The sequence below is a fragment of the Arvicanthis niloticus genome, chromosome 5 (assembly GCF_011762505.2).
Source record: "Arvicanthis niloticus isolate mArvNil1 chromosome 5, mArvNil1.pat.X, whole genome shotgun sequence".
In the NCBI taxonomy this organism is placed as follows: domain Eukaryota; kingdom Metazoa; phylum Chordata; class Mammalia; order Rodentia; family Muridae; genus Arvicanthis; species Arvicanthis niloticus.
In genome coordinates this window covers 15253131-15279315 of record NC_047662.1, presented here as the reverse complement: position 1 = coordinate 15279315, position 26185 = coordinate 15253131, and the positions used below count along the sequence as shown (strand labels likewise).

At 52.0% G+C, this 26185-nt stretch overlaps 1 protein-coding gene across 2 annotated transcripts in view; it reads left to right on the top strand.

Moving 5' to 3' along the window:
- Nucleotides 1–24499, top strand: part of Iffo2 (intermediate filament family orphan 2) — a 44777-nt gene extending 20278 nt beyond the window's left edge. The window contains exons 1-9 of one of the 2 annotated variants that reach the window (XM_076933862.1): nucleotides 6355–6488; nucleotides 7964–8024; nucleotides 9734–9829; nucleotides 11078–11218; nucleotides 12247–12386; nucleotides 18085–18205; nucleotides 18312–18404; nucleotides 19190–19320; nucleotides 20410–24499. In XM_076933862.1, the coding sequence (XP_076789977.1) occupies nucleotides 7989–8024; nucleotides 9734–9829; nucleotides 11078–11218; nucleotides 12247–12386; nucleotides 18085–18205; nucleotides 18312–18404; nucleotides 19190–19320; nucleotides 20410–20515 (864 nt within the window). In that variant the 5' untranslated portion in view covers nucleotides 6355–6488; nucleotides 7964–7988 and the 3' untranslated portion in view covers nucleotides 20516–24499. Of the gene's footprint in view, nucleotides 1–6354; nucleotides 6489–7963; nucleotides 8025–9733; nucleotides 9830–11077; nucleotides 11219–12246; nucleotides 12387–18084; nucleotides 18206–18311; nucleotides 18405–19189; nucleotides 19321–20409 lie in introns of those variants that run through there. The other variant, XM_034502769.2, reaches the window with a different exon arrangement.
- Nucleotides 24500–26185: the final 1686 nt, after the last annotated feature.

The window sequence follows — 26185 nt, the reverse complement described above, 5'->3', positions numbered from 1 at the left end:
CCCAAACATTTTCTGAGCAGTGTGCTAGGGCACAGGGGTCAGAGTTTGTGGAGCCTGAAGCATCAGTGCTATCGCTGAGGCTAAGGAGTTGCATGGTCCGCCCAGTCCTGGGCTTAATGTTAGCCAGTGCTTTGTCCCGACCTTCAGTATTCTCATCTGTAAAGTGGGGTGATAATGCCTGGCTCAGTAGTGTGAGGAGGACATGAGTTGGTAAAAGACTCGATGTTAAGTATTGTGCGGACAAAGCAAGTCTCTCCCACCTCGTGGGAGTGCGGTGTCTGACCACAGGGGGTAGCGATTTATGAGGCTCTGGATGCCGTAGGCAAGTCAGGGCTCAGGACTGAAAACTTCAGGATGGACATAGCAGCAGCATACACAGGGGAAGAGAAGACAATGGAAGTGTCCTAGCCCAGGAAGGGGTTGGAAGTGGTACCCTAGAAGCCTCACAGTGGCCTGCAACTTGGGACCCAGATTCCTTGCAAGGGAGCACCCCTGGAGTCCTTTTCCTTTATGGAATGGGGCAGCCTGCACTCAGGCATGGGCTCTGGTCAGAGATGTTCACAGAGGCATCATTTCCCGGCATTGGCTGGTCAGCACTGGCTGCCCAACATGCCACTCAGGATTGTGGGATAGTGAGTATCCTGTAGCAGTCCCTGACACTAGGAAGCAAGATAGACAGGGACACTGGACAACAGGACAGTGGCTTTTAAAACAATCTGGTGACGGCTGGGCAGTGGTGGCGCACGCCTTTAATCCCAGCACTTGGGAGGCAGAGGCAGGCGGATTTCTTCCAGCACATTGCTGGCCACCTCGGGGCTCAAAGGAGTGGGGGACAGCTAGGGTTGTCATGCTTTGTCTCTGCCCCTCCTGAGACCCGGTGGCTCCACACACACAGCCCAGAGCTGCCCTTGGAGGCTGTTCTCCGTCACTGGCAGACAGGTGATGGCCACAGTTGTTGGCTCTGTAGCGGCATGTGCCTGTTGGCGTAGGAACTGTTTGAGAAAGGAGGAGACATTGGAGTGAGCCTCTGCATCCTCCCTTTCCATCCCTTGCTTGCAACTAGACAGAGGAAGTTCAGGAGCACTCTTTGATGACGGTTGGCAGCTGAGCCAGGCACTAACCAGGACAGTATGGCCCATCATGTAGGGCCATAGCTAGAGTGTGCACTGTGTATACACTGTGGTTGCAATATCCAGAGATTCTCCTCTCCCCCTGCACCTAGCACAGGGTCCCGAGTAGCCTAGACTGGCTTTCCCTTCCTTACGCAGCTGAGGCTGCTTTGAACTTCTGATTCCCCTCTCCACCCTGGAGTGCTGGAATTACAGGTGTGCACCACCATGCCTGGTTTACGTGGGGTTAGAGAGAGAAGCAGCTTCTCACAACTGCTAGGTCAGTAAGCATGCTGCTGACGGAGCTGTATCCCCAGACCCGAGAAGGATTCTTGATGATGCCATCACAGATAAGTGTGCCGAGGCCCAGCATCGAGAAGAGACTTGCCCAGATTATGCAGTGAATTCGCCGCAGTCAGTATGCAAGTCTCCTGACTCTCGCTCTGTACCCCTCCCCCAACCCTGGTGGCTTGCAACCCAGCCTACCCTCTGCCCAGGAGCTTTGCAAGATGGGTCAGATTATGAATAGGCCTCTCTGTGTGTGGTGGCCCAGCAGTGTGCTGGTGCTGAACTGTTCTGGGTGTGGAGGGTTCCTTAAAGTCCAGCCCCATTACCAGCCTGCAGTCTGGGCTCCGGCCTGCTTCAGCTATTACTGCCTGTAATGGGATCGGCTGCCTGGGTTAAGTGTTCACATTAAATTAATACCTCCTCCGTGGAGACAATCAGCTGGCATTTAATTTGTGTTTCCTTCGGAGCGGCGGAGTACAGCTGGGCAGCCCTAGTGGGCATATCTGTGTGGCAGCGTCCCAAAGAAGTGGCAAGGTGGGGTGGGACCCGGAAGGCCAAGGCAGGTACAGGTGGGTGGGGGCATGAAGTGCAGGGCTCCCTTCTGGCTGGTCAATCTAGGTTCCTGGCTGTCACCTCCACTGCCCATGTGCTTACAGTCTGGGGAGGAAGAAACCAGGAAAGGAAGAGGGAAGTGTCTCATGGGTTTGTGGCTCAGGCTTTAGCTTCCTGAGGCACCGGCTGGTGGTGCCGGGTTGTCAAGGTGCCCTAACCACACCACACCGCTCCCTCATCATTTCTGTATTCTGTTGCAAACCCAGAGGGGCTGTAACACTGAACAGGGTGTAGTATAGAGTGAGGATCTAGACTCAGTCAAGGTTCCTGAGCCCCTTTGGAGGGTGCAGAGAAGCCAGTGAGGACCTGGGTCCTCCCAGAAGAAGCAGCCCTGGGTTGTGCAGCCCAAGGTTCCCTGGTTGGTCTCTGCTGAAGCTCTGTCTAGCACAGAAGGATAGATATCTGTCTGGGCCTCCACTCTGCTGGAAGCCTCTTGTCTGCCTGTACCTGGCCCTGCCACAGGAAATCAGGGGTCCTGCCACAGGGTAGCGAGATGAATTTCCCTTTGTGAGTAGGGTGGCGCAGACCACAGGGAAGGAAGCTGCTGTCCACCCCCACCCAGGGCCAGGCCCAGGCCCACGCTTGGCACAGAATGAAGTTTTCCATTGAGGGCTCCAGTCCAGCCTCACCTGCCCCTGTTTCCTATCACCTGAGTGAGTCGGCCTGGGTGTGCCTGCTGCCAGGCAGGACCATTCTTGTTGTCCCCCCCCCCCCACCCTGAGGCTCCCGCCCAGCGCCCTTGCCTGCCTGGCCTGCTCTTGGAGCCACACCGAGCTGGAACGCTGGATACGATGCTCTGCCATGTCTGGGGCTGGTCTTGGGGTCTTCACCCCCCCTTTCCTCTACTTGCAAAGTGGTTCCCACAGCTATTCTCAGAAATGGGGAGATGTTTTCCACTTCTCTGTAAAAAAAAAACAAAAAACAAAAAAAAAACAAAAACCAACGCTCACAAAGGGCGATGAACTTGCCCGGGATCTCACAGCTGGGGGATGTGGGAACAGGCGTTGGAATGTTACCAAACTTGGAGTCGCAGTTTATACCCGAAGAAGCCAAGCTCATCCACCCATTCTTGAGAAGCTAAGTAAAACAGCCAAATTAATAGTGTGAAGAAGGAAGGTGTAATCAGTGTGGCCACGTGGGGAAGAGGGACAAAGAGATCCACTGACCCTCGGGTCACTCTTGGGGACTCCACGTGAGGCGAAGTGTTTAAATAGCCATGGGGTTGAGGCTCCATCCAGCCTTGGACAGAGTGTGGTTCTGCCCCCACTGACCTATCTGGCTTCACTCTTCACTCTCATTGGTTAACACTGTGTGGAATTTTTTTTTTTTTCCAGGAGACAAGGTTCCCTTCTGGCTCTGGCCTTCTTCCTTGCCCCATTATGAGATTCCTGGAGAAATTCCATTTCTTGAGATCCCTTGTTTCTGTAGTCTGATCGGCAAACTGAGGTGGCATAAAAGTGTCTCCTATCTGAACGTTCTCATTTCTGCCGATGCTGCTTCTGTCTGTACCGTCTGGGATCTCCAGGACAGACTCCCCATGGGCCCCTGGGATGTCTATGTTGCCCTGATTATTTGCAGGGGCTGCACCCACTTTCTTCTCGGGCTTCTGAGCCTTTCTCTGACTGTACAGGATATGAAAGACCCATGAGTCAGCCCCTCTGTCAGCGGCTTCAGATTGGGTTTCCGTTTCTCTGTAGCTAGATGTCGTGGGCTTCTTCCTGCCTCCGTGTGTCATTTTGAGCTCATGCAAGAGGCAGAGCCACTGGTTTGGTTCAGGCAGCTAGGACTGGGCTGGCTTTAAAGCCGTCCCCTCCCCCCAGTGGTCAGCCGAGATTTCTCATCTGTCACGTGGTCCTAGCGCTGGCTCCTCTGGAATGCTGAGAGGCCACATCTGGCTGTGACGAGGCTGCCACCTCCCCCTCCAGCTGCCAGTCTCCCACTTGTGCCTCTTCCGGCGAGGTGGTGGTGGGGCCTGGCTCTCGGGGCTGGCGGGGCTCCTTTGTGGAGTCATTTCCTCTCACTGCATTGATTGTCTAACGTTCCCGCCTCCCCTCCTGGCCTTGAAGGGTTGTAAGTAGTGGGAGGGGAAGGTTTCTCTCTCTCCTGCAAACTTCCTGTCCTGTATGCTTTCGCCCCTCCCCCAGGAGGGATGCTTGAGCCTGGTGGACACTGAGGGAGCCTGGTTGTGCTGGGAATTTAGTTGTGGATTCCCCCGGCTGGGAAACAAAGATAAGATGCTGGGGCAGGGCTTATGTGAAAGGAGTGTGGATCATTTCATCCACCTACCCCATTCATCCCCACTCTCATTCATACATCCCCCATTCATCCACTCCCCATTCACCTTCCTTCCCACCTATCCATTCACCTATTCATCTTTCCATCCACCCATCTAACCCATCCCCTTCCATTCAATAAGAGTCGGCAAGATGGCTCAGGGAAAGGTGGTTGCCACCAAGCCTGAGTTCAATCCCAGCACCCCACATGGTGGAAGGAGAGCACTGACTCCCATTCACTGAGTATCCCACTCCTACCAAGAAGCGGGAGTGAGGCTGGCCTCCAGCTGTAGACTCAGCTCTCCCTTTGTAGAAATCTCCTTTCCTTTCTAGTCCCTCCTTGCTTCATTTAGCCAGGGCCCAGGGTGCTCAGAGCAAGGTGAGGCTGCCCTCAGACGCTGACATGGTGAAGAGGTTGGAGGTGCCCTCACTTCGAGGCCCATTGCTGTCCCTGGCTTCATGGGCCTGTCACCCTTAGGAAAGAGCTCTGAGTGGCGTACAAGGTGTCCAGGCCTCCTGGGAGGACATATCCTGGTCCCTCAGTCTGCCTTAAATCTGTGGCGTTCTGAGAGAGAAAAACCATTGTGGAGATTGAGGCAGATGCAGTGGAGCTAAAATGACACCCCGGTAGGCCTGGGAGAAGGAAGAAGGTTCCAGAAGGCAGAGGAAGGGGACGGGGAGGAGGAGAGGAACAGGCTAACCCTTGCCTGGAGGCTAAGCATGCTTCTGCATCTTCAACATGGGAGCAGTCCTTGGGGGATTGAACGCACCTGACCCTGGAATACCCGCTTCCCTCCAGTTCTTCCACCCCTCACACCACACTTAGAAGTTGGATGGACTGAGTGTCAGGACAAAGGAATGCCAGCCACCCTCCTACCCCACAGGTGGTCTCTTAAAGGTGACTCCAGCCACCTTGTCTAGCTCAGAGCCACACCCTGACAGGAGTCTAGAAAACAAAGGGTTTCAGGAAATCCACCAAGCCCTGGCCCAAAGCTTTAAAGTGAGTGTCCCCTCCTGGTGAAAGGTGGTCCTGTGCTTCCTGCTGCTCAGTTCCTAGTGTTTGCAGGTCCCCTCTCCAGCTAAGCCACCCTCTGTAGGCAGCCTTGGACAGGGCCTGGATGGTTTCTGGGGAATTGGTGCTGAAACCTCAGTCATTCTGCTGACAAGATTTCGGTGAAGCTGGGTCCCCCGGAAGATATACCACCTGCCTGTCCCCTGATAATCCAGGCAGCCAGTGGCTGAAGGGCAGAGATTTTCTGCACTGTCAATGTGGCTGCCAGCTGTGCCAGGTTTTCCTGCTGCCACCCCTGGGAGGGACATCTCTTCAGGGCAGTTGGTTCAGGCTGTGCAGCCAGCTGCTGCCCACATTCAGGGTCCGTGTTTCGTCTCCTGCAGGACAGAAAACCAGCTGCACACCTACTCCAGTTTTGGAAGTAAGAGGCCCAGGAAATCATCTGTGCAAACTCATCCTTGGGGTGCAGCCTGGGAAACGTGATGGAAATGGGTACAGGGTCTAGGCTGAGAGGGAAGGGAGCTAGGAGGTCAAGACACTAGATGGTGTAGACACACAAAGTGTTCTCGTAGGCTGCCACCACCTGGGAGCTGTCTGCCCTGTGCAGACTTGCTGTACTGGGTTTTATGTGGGGGCAATGTTCACCTGCAGGATCTAGGCTGAGTGAGATTCGGGTCCCAGTCCCCTATTACCTGCTGTGTGACTTTAGAAAAGTTAAATTATTTCTCTGAATCGGAGCTCCGTCTTCGGCAAGTAGTTCTGGATAAAAAAACCTGAAAGGCTTCGTAATTTGCGTGAAAGCCGACGTGTATGTGAGGGAATGCGTCTTGTATGTGAGACCTGGGCAACATCTGCCGAGAGATCCGGAGACATGCCTGGGTTGATAGGTGCGCCTGACTTCTCACTAGATGGATAATCGGTGGAAAGGTTAGGGTTTGCTGCACTCCAGGGGTGCCTGGGGGCACCAGTGGTGAACTGTTCTCTCTCCAACCTTTGCTTGTTTGCTCTTGTGGTTGGCATGAGAGGGCCTGGCCCCAGATGCCAGGGTGCAGCCAGTACCACACACTCTCCTTTGCGCCTGCTCTGTCGTCCTCCACCAGAGGAGTGTGGCCAGGAGTGATGATTCAGCTTGGACCCTGTGTCCTGGGCCTTCTTCCCTGAGGAAGCCCCAAATGTCCTGGGCTGCAACTAGGGGTGAGTGTAACCTGGCACCCCTTCCCTTCACAATGGTCCTCAATGAAAGCTGGCTTGGCTCTGGGGTCAGTATCAACCCTGACAACCTTGAGCAAACGTAGCCTCTCAGTGTGCCTCTCTGTTTGGGGCTGGAGGGGAGGTCATCTAGGGATGTGGCCTATCCATGTGAGGCCCTGAGGTCCCCTCTGTGTCCTCTGTAGTTCCAGACTGGAGCTCAGGGCAGATATGGGCCCTGTGATGCAGTTGGTTCGGACAGAAGTGAGCTCATGTCATCTGGGAGCCTGGCAGGGAAGGCTCGTCTGGAGAGGAAGAATTTTCCTCCATGTGTGCAAACAGTATCCATTTTCTCTTGTTTCCAAAAGCTGATGATGTAACCAGCCCTTCATCCAGTCCTCCCCTCTGGCCTATTTTTAGCCCGGCCCCACAGCATCTTAAGAGACTTCAGACTTCCTTGCTCAGCGGCCGACCATGTAGGGAGGGTAGCATGGAGTGAGGAAAGACAGAAGCTTGTCTGTTTGTCCTACGCTGGAGGAGGGCAGGCATAGGCTGCCAGCTCTCCTGGGCAGGGAGCAGACCTTAGTGGGGTGCTCAACCTTGGAGGCTGAGTCCTGGCTACCCTTGTCCCTACCACACAGGGTAAGGGTCTCTCAGCCACGCTTTGTTTATCTGCTGAGGCATGGGGGAATGGCCTTATGAATCCCCCACAGTGCTGGAGGCCTGAGTTGGTTAATGTAAACCTCTCTAGGGAGAAGCTGGTGCTTTACCTTTGTTAGTATCCCCCGGATTGACACAGCTTCCCGGAGCTGCCCCTCCTCCTCTCCCTATATTGCACGGCTCATGTTGGAGTACACTTCCAATCCTGTGTGCTTAGTTCCTGTCCTTTCCTCTTCAGCTTCAACCGATGTGTATGTGGGGGGGGGGTGTGGGGAGGTGGGGGTTAAAGTTCTCTACTTAGGGTCTGGTATACGAGAAACACTGCAGCAGTGTTTCTTGCCTATGGATTAGGTGTGTGCCTTTGGGCAGGATATTTAACCACTGAGCTCAGACCCCACATCGTAAGACTGTAATACCTGTACAAGCCTGTAGGGTGTGCTGTAGAACACACAGCTTTTGTAATACCGTGTAATACCAAGTTTAGCATGGAAAGCTTGCTTCTTGGGGTGCAGAGAAGAGTCCTAGAGCCCAGCTTTAATATTCTCCCTTGCAGCAACAGCTGGACTAGCAGTTTTTATGGAGGTGGCACGTGCCCCTCACAGTACCATGCTTGTGCCTCAAAGGTAGCATTTGCCGCCATCTGACCTTGTGATTAGCAACGGTCCGCTGTCATGTTGCTCCTCCTCCTTCTAAGCTGGGAGCTGTTTGAGGACAGACAAGGTTTCCCGGCATCTCTCTGCCCTGCGTGAATGATGAGGGTGGGAACTGGGGACTGACTGGCAGGAGGTCCTCTGACCATTTGCTCTTCTTGGCTGTTGCAGATGGGAGGAAGAACTGGCCAAGAGTATGAACCTTCAGACCATGGTGGACACGCTGCAGGAGGTAAGATTTTGCCGCCGGAGAGCGTTGCGGGTTAGCTGTGGGGCCCTGATGGGAAAAGCTGAACAGAGAGGCCCAGCATAGCCTCGGCCCTGATCACTCTCCTCTCCCTCAGCCAAGCATTGCAGGGCAGAAGAGCTAAGGACGTGGCAAGTCTGGGTCTTACTGGATGACCAGGGCCAGCTACTTTGGGATAGGTGGCCCTCAGGTTCCTTTGACTTTCCAACTGCAAGTCCCTGTCTTGTCGAGAGAGCTGAGGACAATGGGATTCCCCCAGCCCAAGACCTGAGGGCTCTCCTGTTGTTGCTCCTAGCTACTCTGCACTGGGGCCTCCCAACGCGTGTATTGACAGGGAACCAGAGCAGCATGTTTTTCCTCAGACTGTGCTCTTTCTTTTCTCTGTCATGTGGTCAAAGCCAGCCACACGAAGAAAAGGCAAAGCAGACATAGTTTATTTATTTATTTTTTTTACAAGTGGTGTGACAACTCACACCTACAATTACTTGAGAGGTGGAGGCAGGAGGATGAGGGATTCAAGGCCAGCCTGGGATGCATAGTGAGTTGCAGGCACCTTGGGTTTCATGAGACCCTAATTCAACAAAACAAAACTGTTTTTAAAGTTGCCGGAGGTGTGTCTCGGTGGCAGAGCACTTTTCCTGTCTTGTGCGCAGCTCCAAGTTTGATCTCTAGCACTGAGAAAAATTTTAAAAATTAGAATTAATTCATTTTAGAATTAATAATTAAAAATTAAAATGACTAGCTAGGCGGTGGTGATGCATGCCTGTAGTCCTAGATCTAGGGAGGCAGAGACAGGTGAATCTTTCTGAGTTCGAGGCCAGCCTGTTCTACAGAGCAAGTTCCAGGACAGTCAAGGCTACACAGAGAATCCCTGTCTTGAAAAAACAAATAAATAAGTAAATAAATAAAATTAGTTTATTTTTCATTTTCTAGGAAAGGGAGAGACAAAGCTCAGTCAGTAGAATGTTTTCCCAGCGTACAAAGTCCTGGGTTCCCAGAGTAAATGGGATTTGGTGCGCACCAGTAACTCCAGCATTTGAGATATACAGGAAGACATTTGAGGAGACAGGAAGGTCAGTTCAAGGTTGAGCCAGGCATAGTGGTACAGGTCTTTAATCCCAGTGCTTGGGAGGCAGAGGCAGGCAGATCTCTGAGTTCGAGGCCAGCCTGGTCTACAGAGTGAGTTCCAGGACAGCCAGGACTACACAGAGAAACCCTTTCTTGAAAACCAAACAGCAGCAGCAGCAGCAAAAGAAGTTTAAAGTCATGATCGGCTACATAAGGAGTTTGGTCTTGCCCCCCACCCCCTGAAATTACAAAGGATCAAAATTATCTGTAGTTCTGCCTTCTGGTGTATCAGTTTAATGTGTGACTTCCCAGACTTCTCTGCACAGACACACCCACATCCTGACGCACACCTTGAGATGTTGTGTTAGACTGACTGACAAAAAGTGTCAAGGACAAGGCTGGTCAGACATTGGTGGGTTAGGGTTGACCTTGTATTTTTATTTAAAGGCTGGCCTTAAGCTTATACTGCTGCCCATTTTTCTTTGTCATAAGCGGCCCCCTTAAGTGTCACCAGGGCGGCTGAGGCACACTGTTGGCTTTAGTTCGGCATCTGCTTTCCATGGCTCTGAGCCCAGGTGTCCATCCTCTCGTCCCTTTAAAGCCCGCCTATCTCCATCCATCCGCAGGCAGCGCAAGAAGCCGAGGCCATCCAGGAGGAGATGAACGAGAAGATTGAACGGCTCAAGGCCGAGCTGGTGGTGTTCAAAGGGCTTATGAGTGACGTAAGTGGTGTGGCTGTCACCCTAGGCATCATGACCTCCCTTTCTTTACCCATCATGCCAAACGCTTCATTCACTCCGAGGCTCGAGCTCGGCTTATAGTTACAGTCGTGGCTGGCTGGTTTGTTCTGATGAGGGGTGCATCGGGAACCAGAAGCCTCCCCACCCTCCCAAAATTGCTTCCCTGTGTCTGAATAGAGTCGCTTTAACCTGCTGCTTAACCCATTGCCATCCTTGGGGCCCTGACATCTGTATGTGTTGCTCGACTCTCCCTAGCTCGCCATGTGGCGATCTTGGTGTCTGCAGAACATAGGTGACCGAATGGTCTTGGCTGTGCCAACCCAAGAGACTTCAGGCTCAGGGCATCTGCCTTTAGGGTGTCCTTGTTAAGTCGGGAAGGGCTGGTACTTGCGTCTTCTTGGCCATCTGGGGGCCCCTCTGAGTGATCAACCATGGGTGGAAATGTCTGTTAGCAGTGTAGGCTTTCTCTACTCAGAGACCTGAGTTTCTTGCTATCTTAAAGTGGCGGGCTGTCTGCCAGGAGAGCCCACCGAAAGGAGAAGGAGCCTGAACTTGGTGACTCAGCCTGGCTCAGCACCCGGCTTTCTGGGACACCCAGTTGAGTGTGGTTGGAGGCCACCTGGCTTCCCTACACTTGGATGCAGAGGGAGCCCTTGCTCTTTCTGTGTGGTGACCCCTGCTGTCTGTCATCCGTGGCAGAGAGAGAGAGAGAGAGAGAGAGAGAGAGAGAGAGAGAGAGAGAGAGAGAGAAAGAGAGACACTATGAGGAAGAGTGGGGCATGAAGATGGGAAGAGAAGGGGAGTCGTGTGTGTGTGTGTGTGTGTGTGTGTGTGTGTGTGTGTGTGTGTGCGAGAGTGCGTGTGCGAGCTCTCACTAAGGAACTAAACTCAAGGCCTCTGCCTAACGAGCGGCACCACAGCCTTGGAAGGATTTCAACAGTCACAGTAGTCTTGCTTGTCCTTCGAGAAAACTAAACCGACACTGCTGTGCCCTGCAGCTCTGAGTGGGACCAGCACACATGGCCTCACATCTTCTTCCCTCCTGAAGTCCCCATGTCCCTTCCCACCCTGAGCAGTGTCCACCAACCCCTTCCAACCCTCAGGAAAGGCTCAACACGCTCCCCAACCAACTCCAGGGTCTACCTGTCTTCTAGGGTTCTCCCTACTCCTGATGGCCCCCTCACGCTTGCTCCGCCCCTCGCTCATGTAACCCTGCTGTCCTCCCTGCAGCCCATGACAGACCTGGACACAAAGATCCAAGAAAAGGCTATGAAGGTGGACATGGACATCTGCCGCCGAATCGATATCACGGCTAAGCTGTGCGATGTCGCGCAGCAGCGGAACTCGGAAGACGTGTCCAAGATCTTCCAGGTGACCAGGGCCGGCCCCGCTCACCTGTCTCCACCCCAACGCTCTTAGAGCACCCTGAGCTCCACCACACCCTGTCAGCTCCCCTTTCCCTCCACATGTCCATCACCCCGAACCTGAGAGTCACCTGACCTCCCCTAGGGAAACATGACTTGGGGATTTGTAGTTATAGCTGAGGAGACTGAGGCCTGGGAGGACAGGCCGAGGAAGAACATGGTAGATCTCCTGGCCCCCCAGGACGTGTTCTCAGGCCCATTCTGAGCCCTTGCTTCTCATACAGCCTCTTTCTCTGAGATTCCACATCGTTCCCATGGCGAGAGCCCTGACAGTTGGGCACCAATGGGCAGTTCTGGAGAGGGGTGGGGTGTGGTCCTGTTAACGGAGGGTGCGTGTCATCTCAGAAGTCTTGGGTCATAGTTTGGCTTGTGCTTTAGCCCAGGGCAGTGCAGTGTGTTGTTGCTTTCTGTGTGTGACTCTGGACATAGTTGGGGGAGGTTGGGGCCTCCCCAGGGCTTTCCCCATCTCATGCTCTCCTGCTGGGGACTGATCCGTTGAGGGAGCTACACAGCCCTCATTTGCACGGGTCTTTTCTGCTTGGAGCAGAGCTTGGTGAACCCCTCTATGCCTCTGCACGTGAGAGGAAGGTTCTGGAAGCATGCAGCTCTTGTGACCTTTGTTTCTTGGTCTCTCGGGCTGGCTTTGAGACATTCCAGGTGATGGTGCCCACACCTGACCTATACTTGTTTCAAATCATGGGGCTGCTTTTCTGGTGATGGGAGAGCTGGGCTGGCCCAGTCACCAAACTGGACTTGGCCCCTGTGTCTGTGTTCTCCACCCTGCATGCCTCACACCTCACGCTTCCTGCTAACGCTGCCTGCTTCGTAGAGGACCTATGCAACTCCCTGCGGTGGTGGCTGGTCCCAGCCATACTCCATCCACTCCTCAGGACAGTGGTTCCCTCCCAGACTGACCCCCACCCTTCACCCTGGCCAAGCACCCCTGTTACCTTGGTCTCTTCCTTCCCCATCCAGGTGGTCCCTAAGAAGAAAGATCGTAAGGTGGCTTCGGATGACGACATCTCCGAGCAGGACGGGGAGGTGAACCGGTTCTCAGATGAGGAGGTTGGCTCCATGAACATCACTGATGAGATGAAGCGCATGTTTAACCAGCTGTGAGTACCCAGCTTGCCCAACCCGGGGACACATCGGTGGCTGGGCTGACATGAGTCATGTGTCCTGAAAGAATGTGTGTGTGTGTGTGTGTGTGTGTGTGTCTGTGTGTGTCTGTGTGTGTGTGTGTCTGTGTGTCTGTGTGTGTGTGGGGGGGGGCGCACCAGCGATCAGCCATGCATGTCATTTCTCAGGCACTATTCACCTTGTTTCTTGGATATCAGGCTTAGGGCTTGCTGGTTAGGTTAGGTCGGCTGACCATCCAGCCCCAGGGCTCTGCCTGTATTCCTCCCCAGTGCTGGGATTACAAGTGTAATCAGACTAGGCTGTCCTTGAACTCACGGATCCACCTGCCTCTGCCTCCCGAGTGCTGGAATTAAAGGTGTGTGCCACCACTGCCTGGCTCCATGCCTGGCTTTTTAGTGTGTGTGCTGGGGATTGAACTCAGGTCCTCATCCTTGCAAGGCAAGCGTTTTGCTCACTAAGCTGTATTTCCAGCCCCTAGATTATTATTATTTTTTTTAATGTATTTGCTTATTTTAAAATTTTATATGTATTCTGTTGTTGTTGTATGAATGTTTTGCCTGGATGTATGTCCACTTGCCATGTGTGTCTCTGCTTTCAGTGGAGGTCAAAAGAAGACATCAGATCCCCTGAAACAGGAGTTACAGAAGACTATGAGCCACTGTGTGGGTGCTGGGACTCAAACCTAGGTCTGCTGCAAGAGCAGCCAGTGCTCTTAACTGCTGAGCCACCTCTCCAGCCCCTATTTTATTATTATTATTTTTTTAATTTTATGTGTGTGGGTGTTTTGCCTGCATGTATGTCTGTGGACCATGTGTGTTCCTGGTGCCTATGGAAGGTAGAAGAGGGCGTTCGGTCCCCAAGGACTGCAGTTAGAGTTAGGAGCCACCGTGCATGTTCCCAGTCGAACGTGGTTCCTCTGAGAGAGCAGCCAGTGCTGTTAACCACTGAGTCATCTCTCCAGCCACTGGAGTTTTGTTTTTGTTTCCCCCCCCCACCCCCAGCATGCTTTCTCTGTGTAGCTCTGGCTGTCCTGGAACTCACTATGTAGACCAGGCTGATTTCAAACTCAGAGAAACGCCTGCCTCTGCCTCCTGAGTGCTGGGATTAAAGGCCTGCACTATCAGCTGCCGTCCCCACCACAGGGCTGGATTCATTGTAAACAGAGAGTTTGGGAAGCTTCCTGTTTTAAACCTCTCTTTGGAGGATCGAGACCGGAGATTTCATGGCATCATCCATGGCTGGGTATCTGGTGCCTCCTGGATTTGGACGTGTACCCATGATTCTTTATTCCTTGCCCAAGAGATGAAAAGGCTGGGCTATCTCCCCCCTCTTTGTATGTAGAGTCAGCCTGGTGACTTTATGTGTGCAGGAAGGACCAGTGGCATGGTGTCACCTTGGTGGGCTGTTCCCAGCCGTGCAGCACCCCTCCCCCCCATCTTCCAGTCTCTCTTGGGCTGGTGAGCTGACCCACACATGGCTTATGGGAAGACTCTTGATCGTCACCAAGTGTCCTCCACAAAATGACACTTGGCTGACTCTAGACCTTTGCCGAGCAGACAGGGTTGTTGTTAACCTTTTGAAGGTTCTGAGGAAGTTCAGCCATATGTGACAGTTGGGACTCAGACCACAACCTGTCACTCACTAGCACTCCCTCACCAGGAGGTTCTGGCTGAGGGGCAGAGTCTGGCCTGAGTGTATAGGTGATGGCCAGAGGCAGCTGTGTTGTGTGTGTGTGTGTGTGTGCTATCTGTGTGTCTATGTGTATGTGCTCCAGCGTGTACTGTGTGCCCGTGTATGTTTGTTGTCTGTGTGTGTGTGTGTCTGTGTGTGTGTGTGTATGCTGTCTGTGTGCAGGCTCAGTGATGTCACATTGGTAGCTTAGACTTTGTCATTGAAAGAAATCAACATATGCCATCCTTCAGGACACCTTAGCGAACCATAGAGAGAACTGGTGCACCAAAACCCATTGAGTCTGTCGCCCTGGTGGCACAGTGGCCTTTGCCTGCTCGGTGCTTTGTTCTGAACCCTGATCCACTTTTAACTTGAATACATACGGTACCCCAAGGTGGGATGGGGTGGGGACACTGGGTGAGTCAAGGGCAGGGCTGGGAGCCCTATACTCTCAGGCACCTGGACTCTGAAAGTTCAGCTCAGTCACCGCTGGCAGCATCTAATGATCAGACCACCAGCTCCTTGAGCTCTAGACAAGGGAAACACAGAAGGGCCCACAGAAGGGCAGAGCCAGGCCCACCAAAAAAAAAAAAAAAAAATTAGCCACCTTCCTGCTTGGAAGAGATGTCCATCTTCTGTCTGCTGCCCCACTCACTGCTCCTGTCTGCTGGGTCTTATCTTTAGTTAGGTGCTCAGGAACAAGCAGGGTGGACTTGGGAGGTCCTCCCCTCAGACCTCCCTTCAGACAGACCGGAGACCAGGCTGGACACTTGCTATCGATCATGCCAAGGACGTGCCTTGTCTCTTGGTTCATCTTTCAGCTCCAGGTCTCATGTTCTCATTTCTGCTGACAAGAGGGCATCCTCCCAACCCCCACCTCTTTTGGTTTTATTTTTGAGAGAGGGGCTCATATAGCCCAGGCTAGCCTCAAGCTTGCTATGTAGTCTAGAACGACCTTGAACTTGTGATCTGCCTGCCTCCACCCCTTGAGTACTAGGGCCCATGCCTGGTTTGTGCAGTGCTGGGGAATCAAACCTAGCCTCCCACCCCCGCCCCTCCCCCCATTCATGGTAGGCAAGCACTCTCAGCTGAGCTGCATCCCTCAGCTTTTAAAAAGAAATGTGGCTCGGGTCCAGGACTTCCCAGTGTCGCACTGGGAATTCCTGAGTCTGAATCATTCTTTGATGTGCAGACACCCCAAATCTCCTTCATTTTGTTGAGTAAAAGGGCTCCTCAGAAGAAATCAATTATCTGTGTGTTCATGAAGTCCCCAGGGAATCGTTAATCTGGTCAGAAAGGAGGCGCAGAGCACAGGCACCCATCCAGAGAGCTGAGTCGGGGGCGCCTTTGGCGAGGGCTCCCTCTTGGGTGTGCAGAAAGCGTTCAGTTATGAGCAATGGAGAAGTGATCCCTCATGTGGTGGCACCGGAGCGTTGACAGGGTTCAGTGTCTAATTAGATTTGTCTGGCTTTAAAGTTGCCTAAGTGAAAGAAAGAGAGAAAGAAAGAAAGAAAGAAAGAAAGAAAGAAAGAAAGAAAGAAAGTCTTTGATTATCCCCTACCCCTATCCTGTTGCTCTAGCAAGTGTTAGTAACTGTTTCAGTGATTTTTTTTTTTTAGTTCCCAACTGGTATTCCCAGCCTGGCGGTTACTCCCACCCCCACCCCACCCCCACCCTCAGCCAGCTTTAGTGAGGCCTTTGAATGACACACCCGTGTCAGAACTCTGTTTGGTTTTGATCCGAATCAGTAGCTTGGGCTTCTAACCCAGGCTGAGAGGAGGATTTTCGACTTCCTTCCAAAGTCCCCGGGTGAGGGTGGGAGCTCTTTCCGTTTCTGCTCTCATCCATCTTCCTGTCTGCTCTAGCTAGCCATCCCTCAGTAGGGCTTTTCTTCAGATCTCAGACGCTGGAAAGGAAGTGCAGTTAGTAGTGGACTATGCGATGTGCTGATGGATGGACCCCAGAGGCTCAGAATTGCCTCCTTCTCCAAGAAACCCCTCCAAGCTTATTTCCTGACTCACGGGCGCCACCTATAGGCTACTTCAAGAATTGCTATTAGGCAAGGGAACAAGCCTGGCCTATCTCTAGGGGGCGCTCTAGGAAGCCTTTTTTTTTTTTTTTTTTAAATCAGAAGTTCCCTCTGTGTCGCTGTCTTTTGGCCCCCAACTCATACCTTTGTTGAATGAGGTAGAACAGAGCTGTAAAAGAGCCAGGAAAGAATGTAGAATGGGGAGGCATAAACAATGGGAGAATACCTGAATGGAAATCTGCGGTACTGTGCCACTGATGTCAACTCAGAGCCCGAGGGCTGGAGAGATGGCTCAACCGTTAAGAGTGGTTAAGAGCACTGGCTGTTCTTCCAAAGGACCTGGGTTCAATTCATAGCACACACATGGCTGGTCACAACTGTCTATAACTCTAGTTCCAGGGGATCTGATACCCTCTCATACAGAATACAAGTAGACAGAACACTAATACGTATAAAATAAAAATAAGTCAATCGTAAAAAAAAATTAAAGAAAGAAAGGAACTCTCAGAGCCTGGCATGGTGGCACAAGCCTGTAATCCCAGGATTTTTTGTGTGTGATTTTTGTTGTGGTTTTTGTTTGTTTTGAGACATGGTTCCTTTATTGCCCTGGCTGGCCTAGAACTTGCTATGTAGGCCAGGCTGGCCTGGAACTCTCCAGAGATCCACCTGCCTCTGCTTCCTGAGTGCTGGGATTCAAGGCCTGCACTGCCACATCCAGCAAATGGAATAGTTTTTAAGAGGCCCCCAGTTGGAGTAATCTGTGCATCTTGACAACCAGTCGTGTGCAAAAAAATCACATAACTACTCTCGTTTCTCCCATTCTAGCCAACAGGAAAAAGACTCAAAGTTACTTAGATTTTTAATTTAAATCCAGTGATAGCATATATCCATTCAGAAGGACACCCAGCCTTCCCCGAGTTTCAGTTTGCTGACCCGTGAAAAGAAACTAGTAAACATACTACCCTCCAGGTTGGAGGCTGGTCCTAAGTGGCTTCCAAAGCTGTAGGGAGCCAGCAGGTCTGGGTCGCAGTCCTGCCTCTGCTACACAGCAGTGGTGGCTTTGGGCAAGCATGTTTCCTCCTGAGCTGTGCTCTCCTCATCTGCAAGGTGTCAGGAGTGTGGCTGCATTTGCCTTGCTCAACATGGGGGGAGACCTTTTTTTTTTAACTAGAAACATGTCTAAAGGACATGCACACTCACGAGCGCTCCCACGTGTACACGAGCGAACACACACACATGAAAGAGAGAGAGATTTTGAGGTTGTTTTTAAGAGTTATTCATTTATTTTATATATATGAATACACTGTCACTGTCTTCAGACATGCCAGAAGAGGGCATCAGATTCCATTACAGATGGTTGTGAGCCACCATGTGGTTGCTGAGAATTGAACTCGGGACCTCTGGAAAAGCAGTCAGTGCTCTTAACCAATAAGCCATCTCTCCAGCCCCTTTGAGGGGATTAGAAGAAAAAGACTTTATTGATGCGAATGGGTGTATATGTCTGTGCACGAGTGCATGGAGTGCCTGTGGAGTCCAGGGGAGGCTGTGGGGCCCTGGAACCAGTGTTAACAGTGTTAAGCTGCTGTGTGGGTGCTGGGAACGGTTCTCTAGTTCTCTGCAAGAGCAGTGAGTGTTCTTCATGGCCATCTCTCCAGCCCTCCGGAGATTTTGAGACAAGGTTTTATACCATAGCTCAAGCTGATTGGAACTCACCATATAGCCCAGGCTGGCCTAGAACTTGATCCTTCTGTCTCATGTCCCTGAATTCTGGGGTTGTAACCATACACCACACCCCTCTTAATCTAAAACTAGACACTTTGTTCTGAAAGACTAAAGCACTGACCCTTTGCCTACCACCCATCTTTTCTGAGATCTCCCATGGCTGCACACTCACTGGGGAGGATGCCCCTTTCTCTCCTCTTACCCCAGGGGCCTGGCTTCTGTTCAGTCATGCCCTCTGATGTCACCCATAGGCGGGAGACCTTTGACTTTGATGACGACTGTGACAGCCTGACATGGGAAGAGAATGAAGACACACTGCTGCTATGGGAGGACTTTACCAACTGTAACCCAACCATTGACCTGCAGGGCGAGGTGAGCCCTAGCCCGCCTTCCCCAGGGGTGCCTCTCTCACAGGATCCCTCATGCCTTCCCACACAGCCTCTGACCCCCAGCTAAACTATCCCTTCTGTCTCCCCAGCAAGAAGAAAACTTGGGCAACTTGATCCATGAGACCGAGTCCTTCTTCAAGACGAGAGACAAGGAGTACCAGGAGACGATTGGCCAGATCGAGGTAAGCGCTCAAGACAAGAAGCCTGCTGCGGAGTCTCCCAGGGCCCGCGTAGATCCCGGGTGCTCATGGAAACGCAGGCTTGCAAAATGGGGCAAGTCAGGGCCAGGAGTCAGAAGCCTGGCTTTCCAAACCTGTTTTTATTAGGGTATTGTTTTCCTAATTTGTAAAGTCAGGCAGTGATTCCTGCCTCCCCTAAAGAGGCTGAGGCAGGAGAGTGCCAATGACAGGCTTACCCGATGCCTAGCATCTTTTGGCATCCCTCGGAAGTCAGCTGTGGTCATCCTTACTTCCTCCTCTGCTATAAGGACCAGGTACCCATACAGAGAAGGAAAGCATGTCCAAAGAGGACAGGCCGCTTGCCCACAGTCATTCATGCCAGTGTGCTTGGCCACAGCTATACAAGAGTTAGTGCTCTTCCTGTCGGAGAAGTTCAGAGTCCTCCCTCCTCCCTCCAGGTGTCACAGTACAGGCTTAGAGACATGAACAGTTTCCTTTTCCAGTCCATAGCAAGCTCCCCAGAGATGCTGAGTACTTGGAAGTCCCCGGAATCAGATAGGGCTTAGCTGGACAGACCTCTCTGGGGTTGCTAAGCAACCACTCCCCCTTTGACCAGAAGCACGTCTAAAGAATATTGACTGGTGTGCAGAGAATAAGGAAGGTTGATACCACAAGGCAGGGCCTGGATGGCGCCGCCACCAAGGGATAGAGGAGGGCGGTTGCTGCAGGCGGTAACCTGAGGTGAAAGGTCCCCCTCGTCACCTTTATTCGTCATTGACTCCTTCCAGCTGGAGCTGGCCACAGCCAAGAGCGACATGAACCGACACCTTCATGAGTATATGGAGATGTGCAGTATGAAGCGAGGCCTGGATGTGCAGATGGAGACCTGCCGCCGGCTCATCAAAGGCTCTGCAGACAGGTGCGGCTGTGCGCATGCGCATACGCCTGGGGCTTCCACAGACATTCCGGGGCTGCCTCGTGCAGCTTCATTTTTTTCTGACCCTCTGTCCTCCCACCCATCCGTCCACCCATCCCTCCAAGCCCCCAACATGAGCATACCTGCTATGTGCTAGGTGGCTAGTGTGGGTAATCTCACAGAGCTTCTGAAACCACACCAAACAGACAATACCACCACCACTGACCGGTTCAACAGAGAGTTGTCAAAAGCCGGCAGTGTGCAAGACCGTTTGAGTTAGTGTTCTATTGCTGCGATGAACACTATGGCCGAAACCAAGTTGGGGAGGAAAGGGTTTACTTGGCTTACGCGTTCACATCATAGTCCGTTGTTGAGGGAAGTCAGGGAAGGAACCTGGAACCAGGAAATAGTGCCGAGGCCACGGAGGGCTGCTGTTTACTAGTTTACTTTCCATGGCTTGCGCAACCTGCTTTTGTAGACCGTCCAGCACCACCCGTCCAGGGGTGGCGTTACCTGCAGTGGACTGAGCCCTCTCTCACGGCAGTCATTAAGACTACAGGCCAGTCTGATGGAGGCGTTTTCTTAACTGAGGCTCCTTCTTCCCAGTTACCTGGGGTTTTTAGTGGGTACCGCTTTGTGTTCAGACCAGGGATGACGGAAGGTTACAGAATGAACCTTCCCCTTTCTCTCTCTCTCTCTCTCTCTCTCTCTCTCTCTCTCTCTCTCTCTCTCTCTCTCTCTCTCTCTCTCTTTGATAAGCCATATGCTACAGTAAGCTTTGGCCAGGGCAAAGGTCCCAAGGAACACCAAGAGCCGTAGGCAGCTCATGGAACCTACAGGGACTGGGGGAGAGGGTCCCTTTGCCGGGATCTCACGGCAGGAGTTCCTCCGGGTAGATTCTACTAGGTTCTTGCTTTGTTGTTGCTGAGAGTGGGACCCAGCTCCTTGTGCAGACTTAGACAAATGTTTTGCTCACCCCAGACCCTTAGGGTAGGTTTTTAACAGGTGTGACTGCCCAGAGCTCCAGGCCCTGGGCTGTTAAGGCCCCCAGGCTGCTCTCTGAAAGTCTCTGGTTTCTTCCACCCTATGCAGGAATTCACCATCCCCCAGTTCTGTGGCCAGCAGTGACTCAGCAAGTACAGACGAGATCCAGGACGACCTGGAGCGGGAGGCGGATGTGGAGCCCATGGTCAGCTGATGACGGAGGCCGAGGCCCGACGCTCCTGGTGGTCTTGGTGATGAGGGCCCAGCCTCTTCTCCCCACTGAGCCATGAGGGCTCCTCGACTTGGGCTCCAGTCCTCGACACACAGACTTCTGTCCTCCCTTTTCCGGAGGCCCAGCGGGACCGCTGCTTCCTTCCTTCCTCCACCACCCACCCACGGAATGGTGCTGTCGATTTTTCTATTGTCCCACACACACACCACAAACGCAGACTTCTGTGCGTCGATGCAGTGCAACTGTGCCTTCTCCCTTAAGCTGAGCCACTTTGAGCTCCAAAGAATTCTTCCTAGCAGGTGTTTTTTATACAAAACTCTAAGGTGAGGGTGGGGCCTGGGGCGTGGTATCTTTTGGTTTTCTCCCTCCCACCTGCTCCTCTGATTGGACAAGAGCTTTGCTCCCTCCCTCTGTCCCAAGATGACTTGCGGGGGTCTGCCTTCCCGAGGAAGGAGACTATTTTACTTCCAGATCTGAGTGAGGCGTCGTCCTCGATACGTTCTCACCCAGTAATAGAGTGGTGGATGGAAGCGGAGGGAGGGAAGACCAATTTTTTCCCCTTTCTTTTGGATCTAGTGGCGATGTATCGGGGAAAGGCACTGTGGGGGAAGGAAGAGCCTCACTGTGTTTAAACTATGCAAAAAACAAAAAAACAAAAACTAAAAGCAGCTTGCCTTATATCATTAGGGAAGGCAGGCCCTCTCTCAGACTTCTGGGAACCGGGAGGGAGGCCAAGGTTAGCAAGAGACCCTCACAGCCTCTGAGGGTGAGCGGTGGATCTGGGGGTGATCCCAGTCAGATCGCTAGTGAGGCTGGCCTGCATTCTGCAAGTGGGCCCACTGGACTGTTGGCTTTCTTGGGGACCTCTGTGGGGTGGGGTGGGAGGGGTGGTGGTCTTTTATTCTCCTGATGACTTGATGTTCTTTCCCGCTCCTCCAGTCACCTGCCAGGTTCCACGGTTGTAATTTCTCTGTGAGAAAGTATGAACGGGCCAGGCCTGGTACCTACTCTGTCCTCCACGGCACCGTCTTGGTCCTCTTGTCCCTCTGGTCCCTCTGGCTGGGGAAAGAAAAGCCTTGTGAGGGAAGGGGGGCAGGTGGCGAGGCTGCTGGCAGGCTGGCGGAGAGAAACCTCAAGTGAGGTCCGTCCTCATTCCTACGTGCTTTCCGTACCCATTTGGCTGGACGCTGAGCCAGTGACTCCCCAAGGCTCCACGGGGCCTGAGTTAAGGGGCCATGAGATAGAGCATCCGTCTAGTCTCAGCTGGGGACTCGCCTAGCAACGATCAGGTTTTGTTTTTATTTCTTTCCTTATTTCTGTGTCCACTCTAGTGGTTTTGATATCCTATGTTGTTTTTATTGACCCAGCGTCTCCCCCTGGAGGTCAAAGGAACAACATGTCCCCAGGGCTCAGAACCCATGGCCTGCTGAGGCCTGTGTGGTAAAGGGCAGAGGACTCTGGAGCAGGTAGTGGTACCTGATCCTCCTCTGCATCCTTCTGCTTCTCTCTCAGTGGTCCTATCATCTGTTTTGCATCTAGAACCAGTGTACATAGTAGGCTTATGTGTGCACAGAGAGGAGAGAGAATGTGTTTGTTGGTGACTAATTTATCAGAATTTGGTGGCCTTTCTCAAGTCTGTTTTCCATGGTGTGGGGAGGGGTTTCCTACTGGTCCCCGTGAGGACCAGTTTGTCCCTGTCTGCAAGAATTCATGTATCATCTCTTGATGGGCAAATAGTCCCTTCTGGCAGGTACTTGGAGGGACAATGGTTTGTGAAGAGACACAGCCCCTGTTCTCACCACCCCCTCCCCTTTCTCACCAACTCTTCTTTTAAAGGTTACAGGGTTCACACGCTTCTGGATATTATTATTGTGTGTTATTGATAATATTGTTTTGTTTTTTATTTTAACCAAAGGGTATCAGAGCCAGATGGGCCTGGACCTTAGCTGCTGTAAAGATTTCCGTTTCTATGAGGGCAGACAGATGGTTGCCTTCATGGGTTTCCTCAGCTGAGGCTGGGGAAGATGTCCATCCAGTGGTAAAGCGTTAGAGCCTCGGAGTCGGGCAGGCAGAATAGAAGCCGGCCCTGTGTCGTTCGTCAAGGTGGTGGTGGGCTGACACATATCTCTAGAGTTAAGACAGTAAGCAACAGTATAAACATTTGGGGTGATGGGTGTTACTGTGTAAGTCGCTGTTCTGTGTTGTTATTTTACTTTCCCAACTGTATACATAGGCCGTTTGTCTGGTGTGTATGAGAAAGGCAGGCTCCTGTGGGCTCCCTCCTGCTGACTTTCAAAGTCTGCTTTCCCCTGGGGGGTGAGGCTCTGTGGCAGGAGGATGAGTGGAGAGGAGCAAAGGTGTGGTAGGCATGTGTCCTGGCTAGGTCTGGGCTCTGGGCCTGGCCTCCTCTTTGTGTTTGTTTGGTTGGTTTGTTCGTTTCTTAGTTTGTTGCCAGTGGGTCCTCTCTGTGCCCTCATTGTGAGCCCACAGCTTGCCCAGAAAGACCCCACCGCTCACTGGGGGAGCACCTGCCCAGTCTGGACGAACTTGTCCGTCCTTGTAATAAACATGTGTATACTTCCTCTTGACTTTTCTATTTCTGAGCCCAGTGTCATATTGACACTGGTGGCTCAGGGCTTCTCAGATGGGCTCCCTGTGTTGCCCCTGGTCATGCTCCTAGTTTGGGGAGGGTCACATACAGAGGCAGAGCAGGGAGACAGCATCCGTTCAGGTCCCTGGTTGGTCATGAAACACACACACGCACACACACACTCTACTAAGACTCCAAAGGAGAAAGATAGGGAAGAGGTTTTGTCTCCCTGTGGCAGTATATCTGGAAGGCATATCCACTTTGGACTCTGTTCTGGGGGTAGAACTCAGATGTCCTATGGAGAGTCGAACCACTTTGACTTTAGGGTGGGAGGAGAGGGGATGGGTTAAGGGATAAGATAGGGTGTAACTTAAGCTAAATGTATTCTATTTATAAACCAAGAGACTGTATTTTTATGAAAGGAAAAGGTTTTTAATCTAGGGTAGGCAGTCATGGTGGCCCAGCATTTGTTTGGCTGTGGCTGAGATACCACCATGCTCGTTGACTCCGGTGTACAATCATCAGTGATCTCTCTCCTCAGCTCACCCTTTAGCATCACTGAACGTCCGCACATAGCTGGGGTGGGAGTGTGGTTTCCTCTTCCCCGTCCCTCAGCTCCTTGGAAGTCTTGGAAGGGAAGTGGGGTGCGGAGGGCGGGTGGACCACAGAAAACTGAGGTAGGGGAGAGGTGCTTCAGAAGTCGGTTCTCATCAGTCACTCCATCTCCCTCTGGCAAGACTGGCTCCCATTCAGCTGTGGGGAGAGTAGGAGGGAAGTTGTGGGGTTGGGGAACACAGGACTTCTTAGGAGCTTAGGGACTTATTATGTCTGAGGTCAGGTAGCTGGAGCAGGCACAGAAGGGACCCAGGATGCTCAGGGCTCAGCCCTGTCTGTGGCTACTCCAGGCCAAGGTCGAGCTTGGTTTTGGATGAAGGACCAGGACACTGGAGGGAAAGTTTCCTCAGACCTGGGTCCTCCCTCTGGGACTGACCTAGCGGGAGGAGTGGGGAGGGGTCTGGGCAAAGCCATCCACTCTCTCTGGGAGGGGATTTCCAGGCTCAGTGTGGGCTGTGTGAGTCTCAGGCAAACTCCTCACCTTTCCAGTTCCTTCCCAAGCTCTCGAAGAGATGTGGTGAATTCCCCACCATGACATGACCCCTTTCCACACACTGTAGCATCTACCTGGTTTTTAGTCCCACCCTACCCACCGTTGCTGTGTCTGTCAGCTGGGTCTGAAAATCACCGGGAGGGGTTTGTACTCATCAAAGACTACTGACCCTACCAGAAAACCAACCTGTTTACTGTACTGTTGTAAATACTGTACCCTTTATATCCTGTATATTGGCTTCTTTGGAATAAAGTAAAATATCTTCGAACACGTGCTGTACGCTTCTTTGTGTCCTGGTGCTTGTGGGAGGGACAAGAAGACTAAAGCAAATGTATTAACCAATCAGTGATAAGATAGGGAACCTACCGATTTGCATCTTCCAGGTGGCTCACATCTTTAATCCCAGCACTCAGAAGGTAAGAACTCTGTAAGTTCAAGGACAGCCTGGTCTACTAAGTGAGTCCCAGGACAGCTAGAAACCCTGTCTTGAGAAACCAAGTAACAACAAACAAGCACAAAAAACCTCCCAGAAGGAAATAAGGCAGGGGGATTAGACAGAAGAGGCCCAGAGAGACCCCAGGCTAACTGGCACTGCCTGGTCTGAAGTTGAGGTCACACCAGCTCCAAAGCCCCCATTTCACAGACCTCTTCAGAATGTCTACAAGAAGCACCTGCTGGCCTCTGGATTTGATACTGTCCACTGTTACAGTTACTCTTAACGAAGGGCCACATTCAAAGGTGCCATCCCTCCACGGTGAACTGCCTTTTCCAAGGCTGGAGAGAAACTGCCACTTGGTCAGATTTACGTAGCACCTCTTTCCTAGTCAGGTCTCCCAGAGTGTGTTAAATGGCATAATCGGCAGGAAAGGGAGAAGACCAGGGTGACGGGTGTTCAAAGTGGACATTATCGTCCTGTTTCACGGAAGAGGAAACTGAGGTCCATAGAGCCTGACTAGATAGTTTTTATGTCAGCTTGACATAAGCTAGTGGCATCTGAAAGGAGGGAACCAAAAATTGAGAAAATGCCTCCAAAGGATCAGGCTGTGGGCAAGCCTGCAGGGCCTTTCCTTTTCTTCCTTTTTCTATTGTATTTATTATTATTATTAGTGTTGTTATTTTTAGTCTTGTTGTCATTATTTTAGTTTATTTGAAACAAAGCTTCTCTGAATAGACTGGAACTTACTCTGTAGACCAGGCTAGCCTCAAACTCAGAGATCTGCCTGCAGCTACCTCCCAAGTACTGGATGTAAAGGCGTGCACCACCACTGCCTAGCTACTTAGGCATTTTCTTAATTAGTGATTGATGTGAGGGCCCAGCCCATTCTAGGTGGTCCAACCCCTGGACTGGCAGTCCACCAGCAAGGCTGAGCAAGCCAGTAAAGCAACATCCCTCCATGGCTTCTGCATCAGCTCCTGCCTCCAGGTTCCCACCTCCATGATGAGCTGGGAATTTGCACATGTAAACCCTTAGCTCCCCACATGCTTTTTGGTCATGGTGTTTTGAGGCAAATTTGCCCAGTGTGCTATCAAACTAGAATGGACAGAAGGGACCCCAAAGTGAATGCCCTGGTTACGTTGTCAGAGACATAGAAACACATTGAAGTGGGACTGTGGTGGCACAGGCCTTTAATTCCAGTACTCTGGAGGCAGATGGGCTGTTAGATCTCTGTAAATTCGAGACGGGCCTGGTCTATAGAGGGAATTCCAGGACAGCCAAGGCTACACAGAGAAAATCCCTCTGGAAAAGTAAAACCAAACCAAACCAAATATATATATATATATATATATATATATATATATATATATATATTAATAATAAAACCCCAAAAGAGCTGGGCAGTGGTGGTGCACGCCTTTAATCCCAGCACTTGGTTGGTAGAGGCTGGCGGATTTCTGAGTTCAAGGCCAGCCTGGTCTACAGAGTGAGTTCTAGGACAGCCAGGGCTACACAGAG